Source organism: Bacillus rossius, chromosome 2, assembly GCF_032445375.1.
Source record: "Bacillus rossius redtenbacheri isolate Brsri chromosome 2, Brsri_v3, whole genome shotgun sequence".
Classification (NCBI taxonomy): domain Eukaryota; kingdom Metazoa; phylum Arthropoda; class Insecta; order Phasmatodea; family Bacillidae; genus Bacillus; species Bacillus rossius.
In genome coordinates, this window is record NC_086331.1 from 85,887,851 (window position 1) to 85,909,670 (window position 21,820).

The window sequence follows — 21,820 nt, forward strand, 5'->3', positions numbered from 1 at the left end:
GAGGACAGTGATAGTAGTTCATCTTCAGAGGATGAATCATTGAAAGCATTAAAAGATAAATTAAGCGACATAAAACCAGAATTGAAAGATCAGAATTTAAACATGGAGACAGGCAGGTGTTTTGTGGACCCGGGATATTTTTTTGGAAAGAGATGTGAGGAGGTTGAGGAATTTTTAAAACAGTTTCGCAGAGCAGCCAAGGTAAATGGGTGGAATGAGCAAAAATGTTTGTCATACTTGCCTACATTTTTGAGAGGGCCTGCTTTAAAATGGTATGACAGCTGTGAGAGCACATTGGAGAATTTAACTACATTTGAGGAATTAGCAAACAAATTAAGGGATGCCTTTGTGAGAGTGGGTCACATAGAGGACTTAGAGTTAAGATTTGGGCGCGAGTACAAGCAGTAGATGAACCTTTCGAGTCATTTGTGTACGACATATTGAATCTTTGTAACCGACTTGATGCTAAGATGAATGAAGCTAGTAAGGTTAGATATGTATTGCGTGGGTTAAGGCCAGACATTGTAGAGAAAGTTATGCTTTTCCCAAACAATACTGTGGAACAGTTACTAGGTAATTTGAGGAATATTGAGGCAGGTCTGTATTACGCTAAAAATCATGAGAGGACACAGTGGGTAAATTCGAAACAGGAACAAGTACCGATCAGAAATCTTAAAGAAATTCAAACACCAGAAAGAGAATTGTCATCTATCAACACGAGAATTGAGGACAGTTTGATAGAGTTTAATAAACAATTAAAACAATTACGCGGGGAACTGGATACCATGAGATTACAGGCACAACCAAAGTCACAGTTTAGAACTCAGGGAGGAAATTACAAAAATAACAGTATACCAACACAATACTATCGAAATCAGAACAACAATTTTTTCAGGCAGACCCCAAGTAATTCATTTCCAAAAATAACTGACAGACCACAGTGGACCTCAGATGGTAGGCCGATTTGTTTAAAATGCAAACGACCAGGTCACTTGATGCAAGATTGCAAAACATCACAACAGGGAAACTAAATAGGGCGAGAGTCGGTCGGGGTGACAACTCGTCCCTTGTTAACCAAATGTCTCTTTTACAAAGTGACGGTATTTTAAGTCAGAAGACAAAAATGTTCGGAAAAAAAAAATCCCCGTTTTTATCGATACAGGAGCTGCGGTATCACTAATTGAGGATAGATTAGTACCGAAAAGTTGTTGGAAACCCGCAGAACCAAGAGGTTTTACAGGAGTCTCAGGAAGAGTTCAGAAACTTAATAAGATGGCCAAATTAAGATTTAAATTAGGACAGTATGTTTATTCACATGCGGTAGGTCTGGTGGAAGCCCCAATAAAAGGGATCATTTTAGGATGTGATTTTCTAACCAAATATGGAGCAGAAATTTCTTGTAAGGGAGGTCAGAAAATGTCATTGACCATAACGCGTCCTGATTGTTTCGTAAATACCACAAATACCGAAATAAGGGAGGTAAAAAGCAAAACCAAAGGAAAAAGAGACCAAATTCAAGTAGATCAAAACCAAAATCTGGTTAATCATAATGTAGGTCAGGATGGATCACAGGAGTTAAGCCAAATCGAGCCAGAAAATATTTTAAGGTTAGGTTGTGTGACAGTTCACAATCATGTTAGAGTAGAGCCAAGGTTGCATCATCTTATCGAAATTAATTTTGAAGGAAATAATTTACCTGATGAGGTGCTGATAGAGCCTAAGGAGGATATTTACAACAGATATTCTATACTTGTACCTAGGAGTATTGTAAACAGAAAACATCATACTCACATTTGGGTCACTAATACTACTAACCAGTCAGTTACTCTTCATAAGGGAATGAAATTAGGGTATTTAAATGAGTTTGAGGAAACACCCAGTATTGAGAAAGAAGAAGTAACTAATGTATTACAAGCTAGAGATAAAAATAATGTTGATTTTGATCTATCTAAATTAAACATTAATCCAGAGTTACCAGAGGAACAAAAAAACAGACTAGTAGAGTTGTTGTATAAATATCAAAATGTTTTCAGTTGGGACCCCAGCCAGATAGGGAGAACAAAAGAGGAAGTAGTTTTTCTGGATACAGGGGACAGCACACCCATATCATCTGTACCTTATCGAGTGTCTCTTGGGGAACAGAAAATTATTCATAACATAGTACAAGAACACATTAAGAATGGGATTGTGAGACCCTGTGACACGAGTTGGTGTTCACCAGTTGTTCTTGTTAGAAAAAAAGACAACGATTATAGGATGTGTGTGGACTACCGTCGTTTTAACACTGTTCTTAAGGATAATAAATACCCCCTTCCTCGAATAGATGATTTCTTAAGTCACTTGACTGGTGCTAAGTATTTTACTCACTTGGATATGAATTCAGGATACCACCAATTGAGAGTAGCTGAACAGGATCAGGAAAAAACTGCATTTGTTACCACCGATGGTACTTTTGGTTTTGAAACCCTTCCTTTTGGTTTGAAAACCGCTCCGTCAATTTTTCAGAGATACATGGATAAGACTTTGGCAGGGTTAAAGTGGGGTTCATGCTTAGTCTATTTGGATGACATTCTAGTAGTGGGCAGTACGTTTAATCAACATCTTGACCGATTAGAACAAGTTTTTAAAAGGATGCAAAATGCTAATTTAACCTTGAAACCGTCAAAATGTACCTTCGGTTATTTTGAAACCGATGTGTTGGGACATTTGGTTAACCATGAAGGGATTAGACCCCACCCCGATAAAGTAGTAGCAGTGAAACAATTTCCTACACCTAAGGACCAACGAGGGGTGAGAAGCTTTTTAGGCCTAGCTTCTTTCTATCGTAAGTTTATAGCAAATTTCTCTCAGATTGCGAAACCCTTGTCGACATTGCTAAAGAAAAATGAAAAGTTTATTTGGACAGACAAGCAAGAACTAGCATTCCAAATTTTGAAAGAAAAGCTGATTTCTTCCCCCGTGTTAGCTCACTTCCAGGAAACCCAGCCCATTGAAATACATACAGATGCTAGTACATTAGGGATAGGAGCCACATTGTTACAAAGAATTGATGGAAAATTACAACCTATTGCCTATGCCAGTCGAACTCTCACTTCAGCAGAGACTAGATATCCTATAACTCACCTTGAATGTTTAGCCTCGATTTATGCTTTAGACCAGTTTCGGCCTTACATTTACCTGAAGCCATTCAAAATTGTAACCGATCATCATAGCCTATGTTATTTGAATCGTTTGAAATTTAATGCTCATAGCGCAGGAAGGTTAACCAGGTGGGCATTGAAATTGATGGAGTATGAGTACACTGTATGTTATAGTAGTGGAAAAACTCATGTACATGTAGACAGTTTGAGTAGAAATGCTGTCAACACAGGGACAGCCCTTGACGAAGAAAAATCCCTTGAGTTACCTGTTTTTGTGATGCATGATGTGGATTTAGCTAAGCTGCAATATTCTGATGTGAGTCTAAGACCTTTAATTTCTGAGTTGACTCAACCGTCAGGAATCGATAATAAGTTAAGCCGACAAGCGAAAAATTTTTCTTTGTTAAATGGTGTTTTGTACAAAAATAACTCTAACCCAGGTGGTAGAGACAAGCTATTAGTAGTCCCAGAAAGCTTAAAGGCTGAAATTTTGAGGGAAAGTCAAGACAATCCCACTTTTGGCGGTCACTTAGGAGTAGTTCACACCACAGACAAAATTATACGTCGTTATTATTGGACCAATATGCTAAAAGAGATTCAGGCCTATGTGAGGAGTTGTAGGGGATGTCAGGGGAAAAAGGGAGTTCCTCAAAAGAAAGCAGGGTTATTAGAACCATTACCTATCTGTGAACCTTTCGAACGTATTGGTGTCGATATTTTAGGCCCTTTTCCAAAAACCATGTCAGGAAACAAATACATTCTTGTTGCTATTGATTACGGTACTCGATGGGCGGAGACTAAAGCCACCCCCACTAGTAACGCCAATGACGTAGCTAAGTTTTTACTAGAAAACATAATTTGCCGCCATTCTGTACCATGTTCCATATTGACAGATAGAGGAAAAGTTTTTACTTCCAAAGTCGTTAATGAATTACTTAGGTTAATGGATGTACAAAGTTTGAAAACCTCAGGATACAGGCCCAACACAAATGGGTTATGTGAAAGATTAAATGGAACTATAGCAATGATGCTATCTCAGTATGTGGCATCCTCACAACGTAATTGGGATGAATATGTACCCTTGGTCACTTTGGCATACAACACGGCGAGGCAGGAAACATTAAAATTTAGCCCATTTGTGCTCATGTATGGTAGAGAACCTGTATTACCCTCAGATGTTCAATTAAGTCAGCCTGTAGAAGATGAGGACAGCCTTCGACTGCGTACTCGTTGGAAGGAGATCCTGCGACAGTCCAGAGAGAATTTAAAGAGACAACAGGGTATCGATAAAAAAAGGTATGACCGCAGACGACGAGCGGTGACCTATAAGATAGGACAGGAGGTTATGGTGTACACACCTGTTCGAAAAAAGGGTTTGTCAGAGAAACTATTGCATAAATGGTTCGGTCCTTACGTTGTGGTGGACAAATTGTCTAATAACCTGTACAGGTTAAAGAAGATGAATAGAGGCAGAGATGTGTACGAAGTTACAAACGTAGAGAGAATGAAAAATTTTTACAGTGTATAAGTTATGATAAGTTATGTAATAGAGATTTTTTTTGTGGTTGTGAATAACTAAATAAAACAAAGAGAGAGAGAAAAAAAAATTGGAGAGTTTTGTAGCACTTGAAAACAAAAATCGAGCCTGTCTAATATTTAGTTTTGTATAGAATTTTTATAGAGTCTTAAGGCGTGATCATCTTCCGTCCTGACGATGAGGATGCTACACATCGTCCTGGTGCTCCTGCAGCTGGGAAGCAGCCAACAACATCGACCACTACCTGAAGGAGCAGTGGGAGTGGTTGCGGGAGCGCATTTCGAGCCGATACCTCAGGTAACATTGTACACTTCATCGGTACCAGTAAATTTTAAGGTTGCTTGGCCAATACAATTAGATGACATTCAGGATAGTATCAAAGAAATCACTTCTTGTCCCTCCAATAGTTCAAGTGAATGGTGTGTTATTTTCAAAGAATTAAAACATAGCTTAATTTATACTGACATGCTAATTAATAAGGTAAACGAAGCAGCAGGGGATGACGTATTGGATTTTCAGTCTCAAGTTAGGGAAAGACGAGGATTAAATTTCATTGGAGAGTTTTTTCATTGGTGTTGTGACATTGCCGTCAATAGTCAATTGAATAATCTTTTTCTAAATGAACAACAAATGTCAGAACACATAAACAAGATGGAATCACAAATTTTAAACACTCATGAGGCACTGGCAAATATGAGCAACACTATTTTTGTTATAAACGAGGGAATGACCGGAATTCTAAAAAGAGTACAATCAAAATTCACAAATCTGTCTAATTACTTAAAAGACCTCCGAGAGACTATGATGACTAAGTTTTCAGGGATGGTTCAAGACATAGGACATTCATTCCAGTTTCAGGTACTGTTGGCCTCTCAATTAGCCAAACAAGCGCATACATTTACAAGATTAGAGATTCTGGACCAGTGCCGGTCAAATAAAATACCTGCCATTGTAGTTACACCAGCTCAATTGAAAGAGAAATTAAATATGCTAAATGAAATTCTTAATAGGGATGGTTATGCGTTGTCCATAAGTGTGTCAGAAGTTCAGAAATATTTTAATTTACCCATTTGTAAGTGTCAAGTTCACAAGGAAAATTTATACCTTCAAATTAAAGTACCAATTGTTAAACTAAATTCCAATTGGAGATTGTTTCAGTTCGTCGCAGTCCCATTTCAGTGGAAGAACTCAACTTGTCATTTGGAGCATGCTCCAAATTTTCTGGCAGTGGATGGAGACCATCTAATCACTATTCAGGGTAGAAATTTATTAGATTGTAGACCATTTGAAGATAAATTGTGTTTTGTTCCTAGGTTCTCCGGAGACACCCTAGGTAGTGCTTTGTGTCCAAAGGCTCTTTTTCAGGGGATTACAGTTGAAAATCTTAGTACAACATGTGCGTTTCGATGCCATTCCGGAAACCAACTGATGATCACCCAGGCGGGACCAGAGCGGTACTTCCTAACAAACCCTTCAGGAAAATTAGACTTGCAATGCATGAAACATAACAATGAATCTTTATTTTTAGGAAGAGGAGACATCCTCGGAGCTTTAGATATAGAAGTACCGTGTGATTGTCGTTTGTATTTAAACCAAGAACTTAAAATTAACGAGTTGTATCCATGTGATTCGTTAACGAAATCTAAATTTCAATTAGTACATGTAATACCAGCTGCTTGGACGAAGTTACGTAAATTGAAAATTTTCCCTCATCCTACGTCAACACATACAGTTTTTCCATCTTTAATGGATTGTTTAGATGAAAATTGGCCAACTTTAATACCACAATTAAATTTTTCTTTGTCAAAGTTTGAAACCCCTTTAGACCCGATTCATTTAAGAGAACCAGAAAATGTACCTAGATTTGTAATGAAAAACTTACAGAGTATTGCGCTTTCCATTTTAAGTAGTGTATTATTATTAATTATTATTAAAAATCCATATCTAGTAGGTATTGGAACGCTACCAAGAGTATCCGCCTTGGACAATGTTACTACCCTTGGTATAGAAATAAGTGTAACTGTAATTACTATATTGGTAATAGTTGGAATGTTGTTATTTCTGTTACTAAAATATCTGAGAAATCGGAAACCCCTCAGTATGTCTGTAGAAATCTCGACTATAGTAGAAAATGCTGTTCCTTCTACCAGTGGAAAGGTAGAATTAAAAGACATACTAGCCAGAGATAATGGTTGTGTAGCTAAGTTATCCAGTGAAACTGGGGAGGAATTGAAAGTAACCATTTCTGTTTGTGATGATCAGTAGTAAATGAATTTTGTTCAATGTAAAGCTTTACCTACGATTAGAGAAATTAGAATTTGATTAATGTTTATGTGAAGGGGCATGCGCCCATAAATAATTTTTATAGAACCAAATAATGATGGAGGGAGAATACCAGGTTCAATAAGGGGAATTATGACGTCAGGACTAATCATTGAGAATGTGGGTGGGATCCTTTCCGTATTCCCATTTACCACCATAAACACCCCCCCCCCCCCCCTTGTGTTTTTATTATTCAAGAAGTGACATTGATAGTTATCGTCAATCGAAGAAAATGACTTTTGAGGTGGACTTGTTAAGTGCAATTTCAAAATGAGTGCTGTGGTGCAGCTCCATCCAGAACTCTTGTCCCTTCTCGAGTTGGGAGAAGGCGCGTCGTTAAGGGTCAGCCAGATACCACGTGGGCGAATTGGAAGAAGAGGACCGTCATCTACCCATTGCTGCGGGCTGGGGCCCATATCGTCGAATCGTGTGGTGAAGCACGATTACCAAGCGTATCAGCGGTTTGGGAGTGGCCATGTCCAAGGACAGTGATTACGCATCGCGGTAGGGTGTGGCCCCCCTAACAACAAATTTATCTAGAAGACTAGAATTATACGTAGTTTGAGACTACTGACCTGACTTTCAAAACAAAGTGTATAGCAAGACAATGCCAGTGTAATTATAAACTTTCAACCTACATGTGGACACAGTCAAGTTTTTGTTGTAAATTGTCCTATTAGGTACATTACCTTATCCTTCCTCTACGAAATGTGGGGGGTAGGCTTTTCTTCAAGATGTTGAATATTGCAGATGAGTTACGAGTTTAGTTTTTGAATAGTTACTTGTTTTAAGAATCTTTAAAAGTTATTTTTGTGTTGATACCTGGTATGACCCTCCTTGGTTAGTTGTGTTGATCTGTGTTGACCTCATGAATACTTCTTGATAAACACATGAAAATACGTCATTGATTTAAATAAGATAATTTAATTGTTTGATTTGTTCACTATTATTTTGATATTTGAGAGTTTTTTTTAGTTGTTTGTAATTGTATGACTCCTGATGCTGCTTATGTATTTTGTGTAGGAATGGTGTTGTGTGTCGTGGATGACGAGCAGTTGGGACGAACGACGTCGGGATGGGCCGGCTGGGAGAGGCAGAAGTTGGAGTGGGGTGTGATTCTGCAGCTCACAGTTCCGCTGGCTGTTCCTGTCTCTGCCCTGAGTTGGTTAATCTCTTCGCCGTATCCCTCCTGGCTGCTTGCTGTCCCAAGCAGTGCTAACATGTGAAATTTTGTAAAACACACTTGTCCTCCGAGAGGGAATTGTCAATAAGTGCTAGTAGAACTTAGAGTTGGTATTTATACATAAACAACAACCACTGTAATCACTAATTTTAATTTATAACTGTAACTGGATCACATAGAAATGATAGTGACAATTGGTTTTTTTGAAGCAAACTTAAATATTCCCCAAGCATTGTTGTAAGCTTGTGGGGCACAAGCTCCTGCCGCCCGAGGTGATGTCACGTGGCTCAAAATTATCATTAATTTATTTAATTAGTTTATTTGTTGAAAATACAATTTTAAATTCTTTTCGATAGTTCGGGACTTGGTTTCCCTCACGCTAAGATGGGGTAACACCTTTGTTTGATTTGGGTCTCCGCGGGGCTGGAAGAGTGCGAGTCTTGCACGTCTTTGTCTGGGAACGCAGGCGTGACCGCGTTTCAGCCAGGCCAGCTGACACGTTGTTTGCTGCAGTTCCAGAGAAACGCGGCGCAAACTTGTTTACCGTTCTTCTTTTGAGGCCAGCTGGGAACGAGGTTGTGCGCACGCGCTTTGCGCAGGGCGAGTGTGGCAACCTGGTGGCTGGTTTTCTGACTACGTGGACAACGCGGCGCGGCCGACAGCGCGGCCGGCTTGTTGTAATAACTTTACGTGTTTGTAAAACACAGAAAAACTTCCCGTCAGGATGTTTTCCCCGTAGGGGTTTTGCGGCCAAGCAAATGGCTTAAAAGAGATGTAAAATGTTTTCGCGGGGCTGTAATCCTGTGGAAGGCTGTTATGCTGCCCGGCCGTGCGGCGACTTGGTAATGGTTAGGTGAGTGCTATCTAAATGGCGTCTGAGTGATGCCAAACTCTTAGTCTTCCGCACCTTCATGTTTCTTCGTAGTTAACTTTAAATTTCTCGTTTGGTGTATTATTTGATCTCTTAAATAATTTGTTTTTCAAAACTCGGTGTTATTACGTGTAATGAGTTGAGTTCTACCGTTTCCTTTTTATTTTCACGTATAACTCGGTAATTTGTTTGCATCACGATCCCTCTCTTTTCATGTTTATGATGACGTTATAAACTTAAACTAAATAATTTTGAAAATCAGTTTCGAAGTAGTGAATGTTATTAATAATTTTTAAAAATGAAGTTGTGGAAGAACTAATGAAGTTTGGTATCACTGGGTGGTCTGGAGGAAATTATTAGGATAATGTTAATGTGTAAGTCCTACTAAGGGAATCTTATTTGAAGTCTATTGTTTAAAGTCTGGGTATTGAAGGCTTATAGCGTACATGGAAGGTGCCTCATTATTTGTCAGCTCTAATTAATTGTTATAAATAAATGTGATTGTTCTATTGTTTTTAGGTTTCTCTTATTTTTTTCTCAGTATCCTGATTTTCTATTCTTGTATAAGAATACACCTATAAGATTCAATCCTCAGTGAGATGCTCTATGTCTAGTTACTGTTTTAAGTTTATTATTTATCTGAGCTACACATTTTTGAAGAATTGAACCCCCCCCCCCCCCCCCCTCTGAAAGTGAGACGTGACAGAAATGGTGGTGGCACCGGCTAGGTGCGACGTGACAATATTACCAACATTAGGTGTAAAATTACACGATGTAGTGGGTAAGTTACGCAATGAACGTTGGCTGACAGGCACACGGTAATATAAATGAGCGAAATATAATTATTGATGTATCTTAATACGCACTGTTTGTGTAAAATAACACTAAACATGTTGATGTACTATTATCAGAACACAATGTGTTATTTTACCCTATGTTATGTAATTTTACAAGGACATTGTTGGTGCAAAACTATCAGAAGAATTGTTTATTTACATGAAAACAGTGTTTTTTATTTACGAATTTAGAGTTATTAGAATATAAACTTACATTTGGTTTAAAATTACACGATATAGTGGTAAATTTACACAAAAATGTGAATTAATTCAAAAACTGTATGCGTTTTTCCGAATTAGACGTCAAAAACGTAAACATAAAATAACATTGAATGTTTAAATCTACATTTATTTTACAGTGCAAGTATGTCTAATAATAAACTTTAGCACATAATTTCTGCAGATAAAGTTGCATATAGACATTATCTAATCATTATCAAATCGAATGTTCGTTCTAAATGGTTTAAACTAGCTAGGGTTTCCTAGGGTCGTTCTGATTTACTTAACTTCAAAATGTGTTATCTCACTGGGATTATTTCTACAAATACTTTGGTAATTTTTAAGCGTTAACTAACCCAAGATTAACTGCGTTTGCTCGTACAAATTTGTATTTTATTTTAGGCCACTAACGTTAAGGTGTGTGAGTTAACTATCAATCAATACATTTATAAGATTCACCAGTTTGTTGAAGTCATCAAAAAGTATATTTTTATTCTTCTTCTGTATTCTTATGTACACAATTTCATTTTTGTGCTGATTTGCGTGGGAATCTATTTCAACCACATACACCGTGTCAAGTTTATTCATTTAAATATTTTTCATCCAGAAAGGTCTGCTTATTGTGTATTTAATTCAGTACGAGAGCAAATCCTAGAATATTCAGATGGTTCGCAAATTGCAGGGCATAAATTTAATAGGTGGCAGGAAATCCTAAAGCAAGCAACTTTTTTTTTAAGTTTCATATGTTCGGAAAGGTAACCCTGCAAAATTACTAAAGCAAACAGTAGAACGAAAGTTTGAATTTGGCGGGCCTCAATGACTACCCAACCAGCCGAGACGACACGTGATCGCCGTGCGGTGACGTCCATTCGCTCCGCGTGAAGCAAGAGGCTAGCCGGGCTCAGACGCTGTTGAAGCTGAAGTCGCACGTCAGACAAAACTCGAAAATATTTCCGCTGTGAAGGTCAACGCTGCAGTGACATGGTGGCTTGCACAGCACAAAGTAACTATGTGACTATCCATCATTTCATAGAACAAATCGAGCAGATTTATTTTATTTTGGTCTACGTCTCGCCAGAAGTGTGGTAGTTGGACACGGACACACATAAAACACAAAGCGGGGAAATCCTGTAATAAATCGTAGACGGCGCGCTCAACGTGCGCAGTTTAACATTCTTTGTGCCTAACATAGGACGGCCTTTTCGCCAAGAGAACTGCTAGAACATGTGTCATGGCTGACGTCATTTGGTACTTTGTTGAAGTTAAAAATCCTCGTAGCACTTCCTATGTGTGAGTTCCAAAACAAAAACAAAAATGTGTTAGCTATTCCATTACAAGTTCATTAAAAAATTATCTGCAACGAATTACTACTTTATATTTAATAATTTCTACATAAACGCGTTTCTGTTCGAGTACCTACCATTTGGAAGCAAAATCGCATGGTCTGGTTTCAAAAAGCTGTAATGTACCGTTCTGTGTAAGAAACAGGAATAGCTTCGTGTGCCAAAGTTAATAATCGGTAATTATATCCATCTATAACCTGAGCAAAGAACTAGCCATGACACAAGGGCGTATCCTACAGTGGTCAAGGGTATGGAGAATCCCCCACCCCTTTTCAAAGTAGAAAAACGAGAAAGGTTCTGTAATTACAAACTTTGTAATTATTCATCACTAAATTAAAAAAAGAACATTTTTTGTTACTGATTATTATGGTATTGCACAATGTCACTCCTATGAAGAAACTTAGAATTTCAAAAAATGTCCCTTATCCGTTTTGAGCTGGGGAAGCCCTTGCCATGACCTATGAAAAGTAACCGCCATAGCATATGCCTTAAGTGGGTTCGGAGAAACTTCAGAAAAAGAATTCAAGATGGCGGGTTTGGGAGTGCGAGGCTAACGTTGTTCTGGGCAAAAGTTTACTGCGGCGCCACATGTTGGCTGTTATGGATACATACGTCCCCGGCCTCGTAGAGAGAGCGAAGGAAACGAGAGAAAGGAACGTTTAGCTATACACTTGAAAGTTGGCCGCCAGATGTCAGCTCTGTCGCCAACATTTTCTCTCGTGGCCGCAATAAATGCAACAGCGCCAGGAAGCAAATCGAAACTGCAGCACGAAAACAACTGCCATTCACAGAAGCAAGATAGTCGCAAGATGTCACCAACACTACAAATTGAAAATGCAAAACTGTAGGGACGAATTTCTTTTCAGGCTCCTTGTTCATGTTTATCGTGGCGAAGTGTTTGATTGGAATGTATTGTTTACATTTACAGTACTGAAGTATAAAAAATTAAAACGTCAAAACGCAATTAAAAGAAAATTAATTGTAGCCTTCTGTAAATACAAAACCTGCGTATTTAAAAAATGCCGCAATAATTCATTTTAAATTGAAACGCAAAAAAAGCAAGCTGAATCGCAATAAATTGGAAGTCAAATAATCCTTATGTTCAGTTTTTGAGTCTTGTGTGACTTATTAAAGGGTAATATTAATTTTTATTTTTATAATTTTTTTTTTTACTTTTTCGCTTTCACTTGGTGCAATTTGGTGTTTCTTAATACTTCTCCCTCTACCTAAAGGAGAGGTAACCATCTTTGGTCTCAAACTGGAGTGTAAAACCAAAATAATACAAAAATAAATTTTTATAAATACTTCGAGAGCAAAAACTCCACGGGAAAGGAACAACTGTAAACTAAAGAAATGCAGAAAATAAATTAATGGAGTATATTCAATTGTGCAGTTAGAGAAGAAAATATCCAATAGCTTAAAACGCAAATATTAAATAACAAATTTTCAAAAATGCGAAACTGGCTATTTTCCAGTAAAGTGACTCGTTTAAACACAATGGTTAGAAGTCAAATAATCTTACCCAAATTTAGCTTACTTACTTACATACTTGCGTCATTAAACACGTGTACCCAAACCCAAATTTCAGTAAATATAAAATATAAGAACTAAGAAAATTACAGAAATAAAAACTACATGACAGAGAATAACATTATTAATGTCCCCAAAGAGTTTATATTCCCCAACCACCAGCGTCTAGTAAGCGTCTGGAGGTGTCTTTTGACCTTGACCTTGACCCAGACTGCCATACTTGATTCCGCCATCTTCATTATGGCATTATCACTGACATATTGTTGTCTAGAAATTTTCGCCATCTTGGAGTCTAGAAGCTTCCCCATTTAGTTTCCTAGAAATTTCAGCCGTTTTGAATTCGGCTGTCTTGTATGACGTCATGTGCGCTATATTGAAAATTCGTTTTTTTTTGGGCTAAAAAAACGAAAAAAAATTTAAAATTCATAAAACATTTATTTTATTACAAATTTATAAAAAATTTATGAAGAAGCAGTTACATTATGGACCTTGGGATTCTCGGTTCGAACCCAGTGAGGGGGAAAAATGAATTATCCTTCTCGCACGGTGGCTAATAGCAGACTAGCTCCTCCAACTTCATCGAGGAATATAACCAGTATGTAGGCTTAAGTATTGCCTTTGAATATATATACTGTATAGAAGTCGCCAGCCCAGGTTAAAATTTCTAATACGGTTTTGAGGTAGTTGGTTAATTCACCGCCGCAATCGCCACCATCTCTAGGGCATCGACTTGTGGTGGTCTCTAGCGGACAAGTGGCGAACTCTTCAAACACTCCTTCCCCCTCCCGTTGAACGAACTTGAGCTGCAGTGAATGATAGATGTGGGGGGGGGGGGGGGGAATGACAGCGTGCGACAGTGCTGCCCTCTAACGTGTAAGTAACAACTAAGACGATGCAGGGCGTTACTGCAGCGCACTGCAGCGGTGAAGTTCCCAAGCTGCTCATCATACGCTTCTGAAAAACGTACAGTAAATCCTATCCACTCGCGACTTCTATACAGTATATATATTCAAAGGTATTGTACAGGAGACGAGGTTCCAGGCAGCGACGCCATGTTGAGTCGCGGTGTGTTCGACCGCACGCCACACATCCGGCCCGTGGCAGACCGCACAGGCTGTGGTCTTACGACGGCCTGCCAGCTTTGCGCGGAGCGAATACATGTGTAGGTTACCACGCTCCGTGTCACCATTCGTGGGGCTCTCGGAATGAGAGTGGTGTGAGTTTAAAGTTTAATTTTTTTCGTTTCCACTGTATATATATATACATATACATATATATATATATATATATATATATATATATATACATATATACATATACAATAGTAGGACTATGGACATTGACGAAAACGTTAGTCAACAGCCTACTACCGCATCACTATTCACCAACATTTACCAGTTTTTGCATATCGTGGGGTTATTGGTAACAGTTTGGAAGTAAAGTTTCTAAAATAATGTTGGGTAATATCAAGGCGAACAGAATGGCTTCTCTCTCCATAAGAAGCCAGGAAGTGCAAAACATATTTCTTATGCATGTTCCAGACATTATTAATGTACTTTGATACAAGTACAATTTTGTCTCCTTTCGGAAAGCAAAATACTCATACCATATTATGTTAGCTGCAACAACATTTTTTTTTCAGTAACAACACGATACTCTAAACCATTGTTAAATCTAAACACTATAACTATGAGTTACAACACTATATTTATATCAGGCCCATATGTACGTTTGTAATTACACAATACATTATGTTTTCCACTTATGTAAATTTTAATATCCGAGAAACTGTGTAAGAAACTAATATTTTTCTTATTTTTAGTTCTTCCCTAGTGATGTTATACTAAAATTTGTGTAACATTTCCAATTAAGTATAGTGTCGTAAACTGTAGGAAATTACAGTAAATTTACGGACTTTACAACGAAAAATTTAACTCAAATAAACGAAGAGTTCTTCGTAAATTATAATAACTGAATCTTCGTAGATACAACTCCGTATTTCGACTTCCGAGTTGTATGTTTCATTCTAAACAAATATAAACACACACGTTGACAAATTAAGAGTGTTATTGCTGCAGACTTAACCGATTTTTGAATATTTCGTGAATATAATAAGAATATTCTTTTGGATTCATGTCCGTAAATTTAAGAAGATAGCCGTAAATTTACGCAGATTTCTGGATAATTTATTTCCAGCGTTTCGTAAATTGAATGTGAAAATTTTTACCAGTGTAGATAAATTTGTAAAAGCAGGCTGAGTTGTAGCCATTTAAAATTTATGTGTTTTTTTTTTTAGTTGACAACTAGAGTGTCATTAATCCACTGTGCGATGTATGAACCTACTATTGCATTTGCGCTATTTACGGGATGTTGCTTTGGTGATTATTTCGCACAAAATCAATAGATTTAAATTTGGAAATATTTGTAAGTCTTATGGATGCTAATATTCAAATTTATTTTTTAAATTCTCGCCACATTTATAAGTGAACTTTACCTGATTTCAAACTTCACAGGCAGGTCATTTCTTGTCGCTGTGTAGTACGGATGAACAGTTGTAAACTTAATTTTACACTTGCTGTCGAAATATGCTTCCTGTTGCATTCCATCCATCAGTGCTGAAATGAAAGTTTTGTGTATTTGACAGACTTTCGCATTTTTAAATATTTACGACAAAGATACTAAGATTTAGTAAACTTATCGTTTTTACTTTAGTTTGATACAAGAATCATCAACTTATTCTCTGCATGCTGAGAAAGAGAATCAAGTAGTAACTAGATGTTTTCATAATCATTTATATATATTGAATATTCAGCCCATTAGTGAACCTGAATATCTAGTTAAGCAGTTAAGGTTACAGCGTATAATCTTATATGCTTATAAACCAGTATTAATTTAGAACATATTAGTTGTACTAGATAATATAAAGCTCGCGGAAGGAAATGACAAATCAGGACGAAATCACTTTGCTATGAGAACTTTAGGTGTGTTGTTGCTTCTTTACCGCGTCGTTATGTGAGGTCTTGAACCACGCTCATAACTGAAAATCATAACTCAAAATCACGACTTATAGAAAGTCCGGACTACGAATGCGTTTAAATATAAATCAGGTTTTGATTACATCATTTTCAATCTTCATGTAAGAGAAAAACTTTGAAAATAATGCTTGCAATCGTGTCTAAAAAGGAAAAACTAAAATTGACGTGTGTGTTCAATTGTCACAGCGGTCATAGAAACTACACCAGTCCTCAGATGTTAATTTCAGAAGGTACCTAAACCAACTAGCTAAACTATGCCATAACAAGCAGATTCATTTAATACGAAATTTGTTTTGCAATTTGTTGCAAAATATTTGTTAATATAAGATGATGTGGCCCAAACCTCCCATAACTTAACTTGCCAATTGTTTCAATACTCAGAGCTCGACAAGGCGGCCTTAATCAGGCTTGTAGGCTTATCACGATAAGCTTTATGTAAGCTTGTATTGTGCTTCTGTCTAGGCTGATATTATTTTTACAAGTGGAATATTGTAAACTGACGTCTCTTTATCCTAAGAAATGTCTCGTAAGACCATGGTGAAGAATAATTTTATTTTCATTCTGTTCCACTCTGCATCTCGCCAGAACATTCACACGTTTCCATGCCTCTCGTGGAACTCAACCTTACCTGTGACCGCAGCCTTAGAGGCGGAGTAAGGTACTTCGCTGGCGACTGGGGCAATGGCCGCCGCCGAAGATATGGCAACCACGTGGCCATTGTTCCGGCTGATCATTCCAGGGAGAAACGCCTGAAGAGTCTGAAAATTACATTTGATTTTTTTGGTAATAATTTCTTGCAATGTGTTTTGGTCACGGATTCACTTACACGCTCTAACAATGTACTCATATTCGTGCTTGTCTTTATATCTAGGAGTCACGGGATACCGTGATAAATTAACATATTATCGTTCCCATCTGCTGTCCATGAATAAAAAATTCAAGGTAACGCTCTACCCACCACCAGTTGATTTCTTATTCAGCATAATTTTTTTTTTTACATTTTGAAACCATCGAGACAAAATTTGAAGTCCATGAAAGCAACCCAGCTAAGACAATGTTTTCCACTTGGCGGAAAAGAAAAATGTAAGCCTTAGTAAATATTAATATTTTAGCAACTTTTTACTGTACCTGTGCAGCGGATTGTAAGCAGGTATCACATTAAAAAAGGAGCTGTTATTGTAAGATAGTTATCGCTTATCCAAGAAAAGAAAATGTGAAGAAACATCCAAAGACTATCAGTCTCTTAATGATTTCTAAATAAAATTATAGTTTTTAAACTGTTATTCACATTTCCTAAATACACTCTCATCCACCAAATAAAATCATACATGTAATTAAATTTTACCTTAAAAAACAATGGAAAATGTGAAGTTTTACTTTTTCATATATTTAAATGGATATTCCTAATTCCCTAGCATTATTCAATAAAAAGAAATACTGACAGATCAACTAAATTTAATAGAAACCTACAGAACATAGATATTTATTATATTTATGTGGTATCATATGTATTAAAAACTGTTTCACGGTAATTGAATTTGACAAATTTTGAAACGTAATGCACTTGTTATAAGAGACGAAGTCCAATTTTTTTCAGCCATTTTCACTCAAAAAATACTATATTTTCGAGATGAAACTCGATATCAATTCAAGCTTACAGGCATCGAATTTTGTTGCATGCTTTTCACAAGCAGTATTGATCGAAATCAGTCGGAAATCTTCATCTGATACTATTTGACGAAAGTTTTTCTGGAACCCTGCAAAATTCCTAATGGCCCGGGTTGCTCTAGCCAGCCAGAACCCTTCAGCTTAAAACACGTGATTTTACATTCGGATAGATTGTAAACGCATTATTAGATGAATTCTAGGTTGTTTTTTCACATCCCACCTCCTAATTATCCATTTTATACATTAACGTGTGGCCTGGACAAGGCCATTCTTTAATTTTTCGAACTTAAAACTTCCGAAACAGCCTAGATAATAATTTTAGTATTCTAAGTTTGACAGTGAGTTGGTTACAAATAAAAGTTTCGGTAGAAGGAAGGCTTGACTTTTTCATGTTACAGTTTTTTAAAGGTTTAAAAAAAAAGGTTTTGTTGCATGTTTGTCGTGATTGCAGCTTTTTGTAAACAATTAGCTTATTTATTTTGTTTTGTTAAACCTTTGAACTATTCCAATAGTTTATTTCTCCCGTTTTTCCTTCTTTGGAACTTATTTGGTACGTTGGTTAGCTTTAATCGGCGTTGGGTTGGGTTAAGTAAGAGCATGTTGTTTATTAAACCATTTATTTAAGTTTTTAAAATATCCATTGGACACTATAAACTTAATATAAAGAAAAACATATTTATACCCTTTACTTAACAAAATTAATGAAAATGGAGATGAAAAATAATTTCGAGGTAAGTATTTATTTGAACCAAAAACTATTTGGTAAAGTTTAAATTTTCAGCACAAGATAAATAATCAAGAAATTATACTTCATTTTTACTTGTATCGGCTATTTATAATTAACAAGTTAAAGTGAGTTACTCGTTATTATAAATGGAGCACCATATGTGTTAAATAATTTTTTTTTCTAATAGCTTCTGTGTTTGCATTAAACGAATGAAGTGTGTGTTTTGTTTGCTAAACACAATAGCCAACTATCGTCCAAGATTTTACCAGAATTCGACAGCGATTTTATTAGATGCAAAAGAATAAATGAAACTTAATCTATTTGATTAATGAAAAAAAAAAATATTAAAGTAAAATGCGCATATCGTGCAATATATAGTTAACTTAGGTTATTTTATTGAAGTTATTAATATATTTTAAATAAAAAATAACCAATAAGTGTTTTTCTTCAACCAAATGAAATCTCTGGCCTACGTTTTTTTTGAGGAAATTACATAATTTAAATGAGCTTAAATTATATATTTTTTTGTTTTAAACACAATAGTTAAGGTTTTTATGTTTTATGTGTGTTGAGCTAAATGCTATACTGAATTTATGGTTTAGTTGAAACGCTATAGACATACCGTTTGAGATCTGAAATTTTTATAATGCTTCGATGTACAACCCCTCCCACCCCCCCCCCCCAACCCCTCAAACAACACTACGTCACTACTTTTCTGTGACGAAACGTAAGCCGCGCACGTCTGCGGCTCTTGAACTAGCCACGGAGCCTGAGAAGTAGACAACCAGCGAAGCACTTTAAAAAATGGGACAGGAAACTGTGTGAAAATACCTGGTTGAACGCCACGTGGACGGAACTTCTGGCCAGCTTTGACCAGCGAAGTTTAGAATGTTCTCGTCCAAGTCAACCATAGCTGCAGGGGACTATAGAAAACCTTTGTCTTGAAGCCGCCTTACCCGCCGAGGGGGACCGTAGAAGACAGGTATGTCAGAATACGTAAGCGTAAGGCATATGTAAGTAACACAAGTATTACGTAACGGTGATGGAATATTTCTGGTATAGAGATCAGACAGAGGTGTTTCGTTCCGACAACTGGAGAAAATATAGCCGACGTCACTGGTAGGCTGTTGGGCAAAGGTGTTTGAAGGAATTGGAACAGGGGAGGACCTGTGGCGAAGGTGTCGGGATTTTCTATGGACGAGTAACATATTCCCGGGATAAGGACTTAAGCACTGATGTTAACGTACGACATGACAAGAGGTGACAAGGTGAATAAATGACCGAAGCGAGTTGTGATGATACGCGTTGAGTTTGTTTTGAACGAGTGTTTCCTGGACCTGAGCCAGGGACCTGCCGACGCCACTGAAGGAGCGCCAGCTCACTCCGGAGAAGTGAGCAGGCGAGCGAGTGGCAGACTCGTTCTCGTTCACCCGGCACGAGTGCCGCACCAGTCCACAGCGAGTCGTTCCTGTGGGACGCAAGGCGAAGTGGGTTAGGGGCTCGCCAGGAGCCAGTCGCGGCGATCACCCAGCTGCATCGCAGAATGCATCGGTCACGAGCTCCGGGGTTTGCAGTACGAGGCGAAAAGCGAGTGCCATGCTCGCTCAGCAGTGGGGATTCCGCGTCAGAGCAACAGTTGAGTCACGATATAAAATATCCCGCAAGTCCGGCGGGATGTTTCGTCATCTGACTCAATTTAACGATCATAATCAACATTATTTTTGTAACATATTTTTTAACGGCTTTTGCATCGGGCCTAGTATTGATATTGTTTGCTTATAACAAAGGCTCATTATGATATCAGCATATATAATTGTTTGCCTGCCTTTCAATTCTGATATTTTCGTGAGCCTTGTCGTTTTAAATATTATCCAAAAAAAATATGTATTTATTTTTAATTATGAGGTTTGCAATGCTATTGCTACTGATTTTTTTTTCTCAGATTTAGATGAGAAAGTTTCCATTTAGCTTTCCTGCCATTAGTGGCGTACACCCAGTAATATTTTTTAATATTTTTAAAGAGGCAATTTGTGGTGCGTTATAATATTTAATTAAGATGGTTTATTGGCTAACTCGCTCATAGTTGTTTATATTTATTTGGGCCAGAACAAACTTAACAGATCAGTAATAATTCAGCTTTTAAAGGTTTCCAGGGCATTAAGTGCGCCTGTGTAGGCTGTATTAATTCATGGGTTTATACTCTGATAGTTATATGCATTATTTTGATTACAGCCACAAGATTATAACAAATATATATTTCGTGCTGATGACGCTAATTGTGAAGTTCGTGAATCAACAATTTGAAAAGTTTATAACGATGCTCGCATTATGTAAACAGGGATTTTTGTGAACTCATGTATGATTGTAGGGATTTTGGCATTAAGCACTTAGCCTCTCGCATTTAATTCATCACATACAGCAATACTTTATGATCGAAACATTTCCCCACCCCATGTTGCACAGGCAAATTATTAAATTTTAATTTTTTTGTGGGATTTGTGTAACTAGAAGCTCGGTTTGATATATCAACTCAGTACATTCTATGCGTTTGATCTTCTATCACCAATATTTTCAATAAATATTTACTATATGTATAGTAAAAAGGTATAAAATTTCGGGAAAGTGTTTGTAATTATAGTATTTGCGTGACTTTACACCGATAAACTTTAATTAGTAAATATCTGTTGAAAATATTTGAGACAAAACAACAAATGAAAGGGAGGTATCGAGTTGTAATTTCGTAACTAGCCATTAAATAATAGCAATGACGAAAAAATATAAAATATAAACATGGCGGGAGAGACCGAGCCTTCAGTAATATAAATAAGGAAAGCAAGTAATTTACATTTACATACAATAAGATTGTTACCTTCACGGTGCAAGGTGGCGCTGCCTGGAGGGAATTGGTTCGAATCCCAGCACATTCACCCTAATTGGCCTTGGGGTGTTATCAGTACCTACTAAAATTTTGGAATTGTGTTTTGTGCCCTTGTCTTAAATAAACCAGTGGTTGACGAGATACGAAAAAAAAAAAAAAAAAACCTACTCGGGATGTAATTAAAACACGTAACATAAATCATACTGCGCTCTTACCCAAAAATGTGAGAAAAAATTCACTTGGACGAGTTCAGAGAGGTCTGCGTGGCTCCAGTCGAGAATTTGCTTGACCGGGTACACGCCCACGTTGTTGATCAGCATGGCGACATGGCCGACTACCTTCTCTGTCTGCCTCGCAGCTTCCATCACCTGCTCCCTCTCCGACACGTCCACTGTGTACGCGACAGCCCGGCCGCCCAAATGATTGATTTCCTGCGCCTGTAAACAATTAGCAGTTTCCTTCTCAGCAAAATAACGCTTCCACGAATTCACGAAAACATTTTAAAAGTTTTAATTCAGCTATGTGAGCATT

The 21,820-nt window shown here is 37.3% G+C and overlaps 1 protein-coding gene across 5 annotated transcripts in view; it reads right to left on the reverse strand.

The window, feature by feature from the left end:
* The window catches only part of LOC134529426 (epidermal retinol dehydrogenase 2-like), a 79,801-nt gene that overhangs the window by 31,063 nt on the left and 26,918 nt on the right, over positions 1 to 21,820 (reverse strand). For all 5 annotated transcript variants that reach the window (XM_063363491.1, XM_063363494.1, XM_063363492.1 and 2 more), the window contains 3 exons: positions 21,505 to 21,726; positions 16,645 to 16,774; positions 15,476 to 15,596 (listed from right to left, as the gene is read on the reverse strand). In XM_063363491.1, the coding sequence (XP_063219561.1) occupies positions 15,476 to 15,596; positions 16,645 to 16,774; positions 21,505 to 21,726 (473 nt within the window). The remainder of the gene's footprint in view (positions 1 to 15,475; positions 15,597 to 16,644; positions 16,775 to 21,504; positions 21,727 to 21,820) is intronic.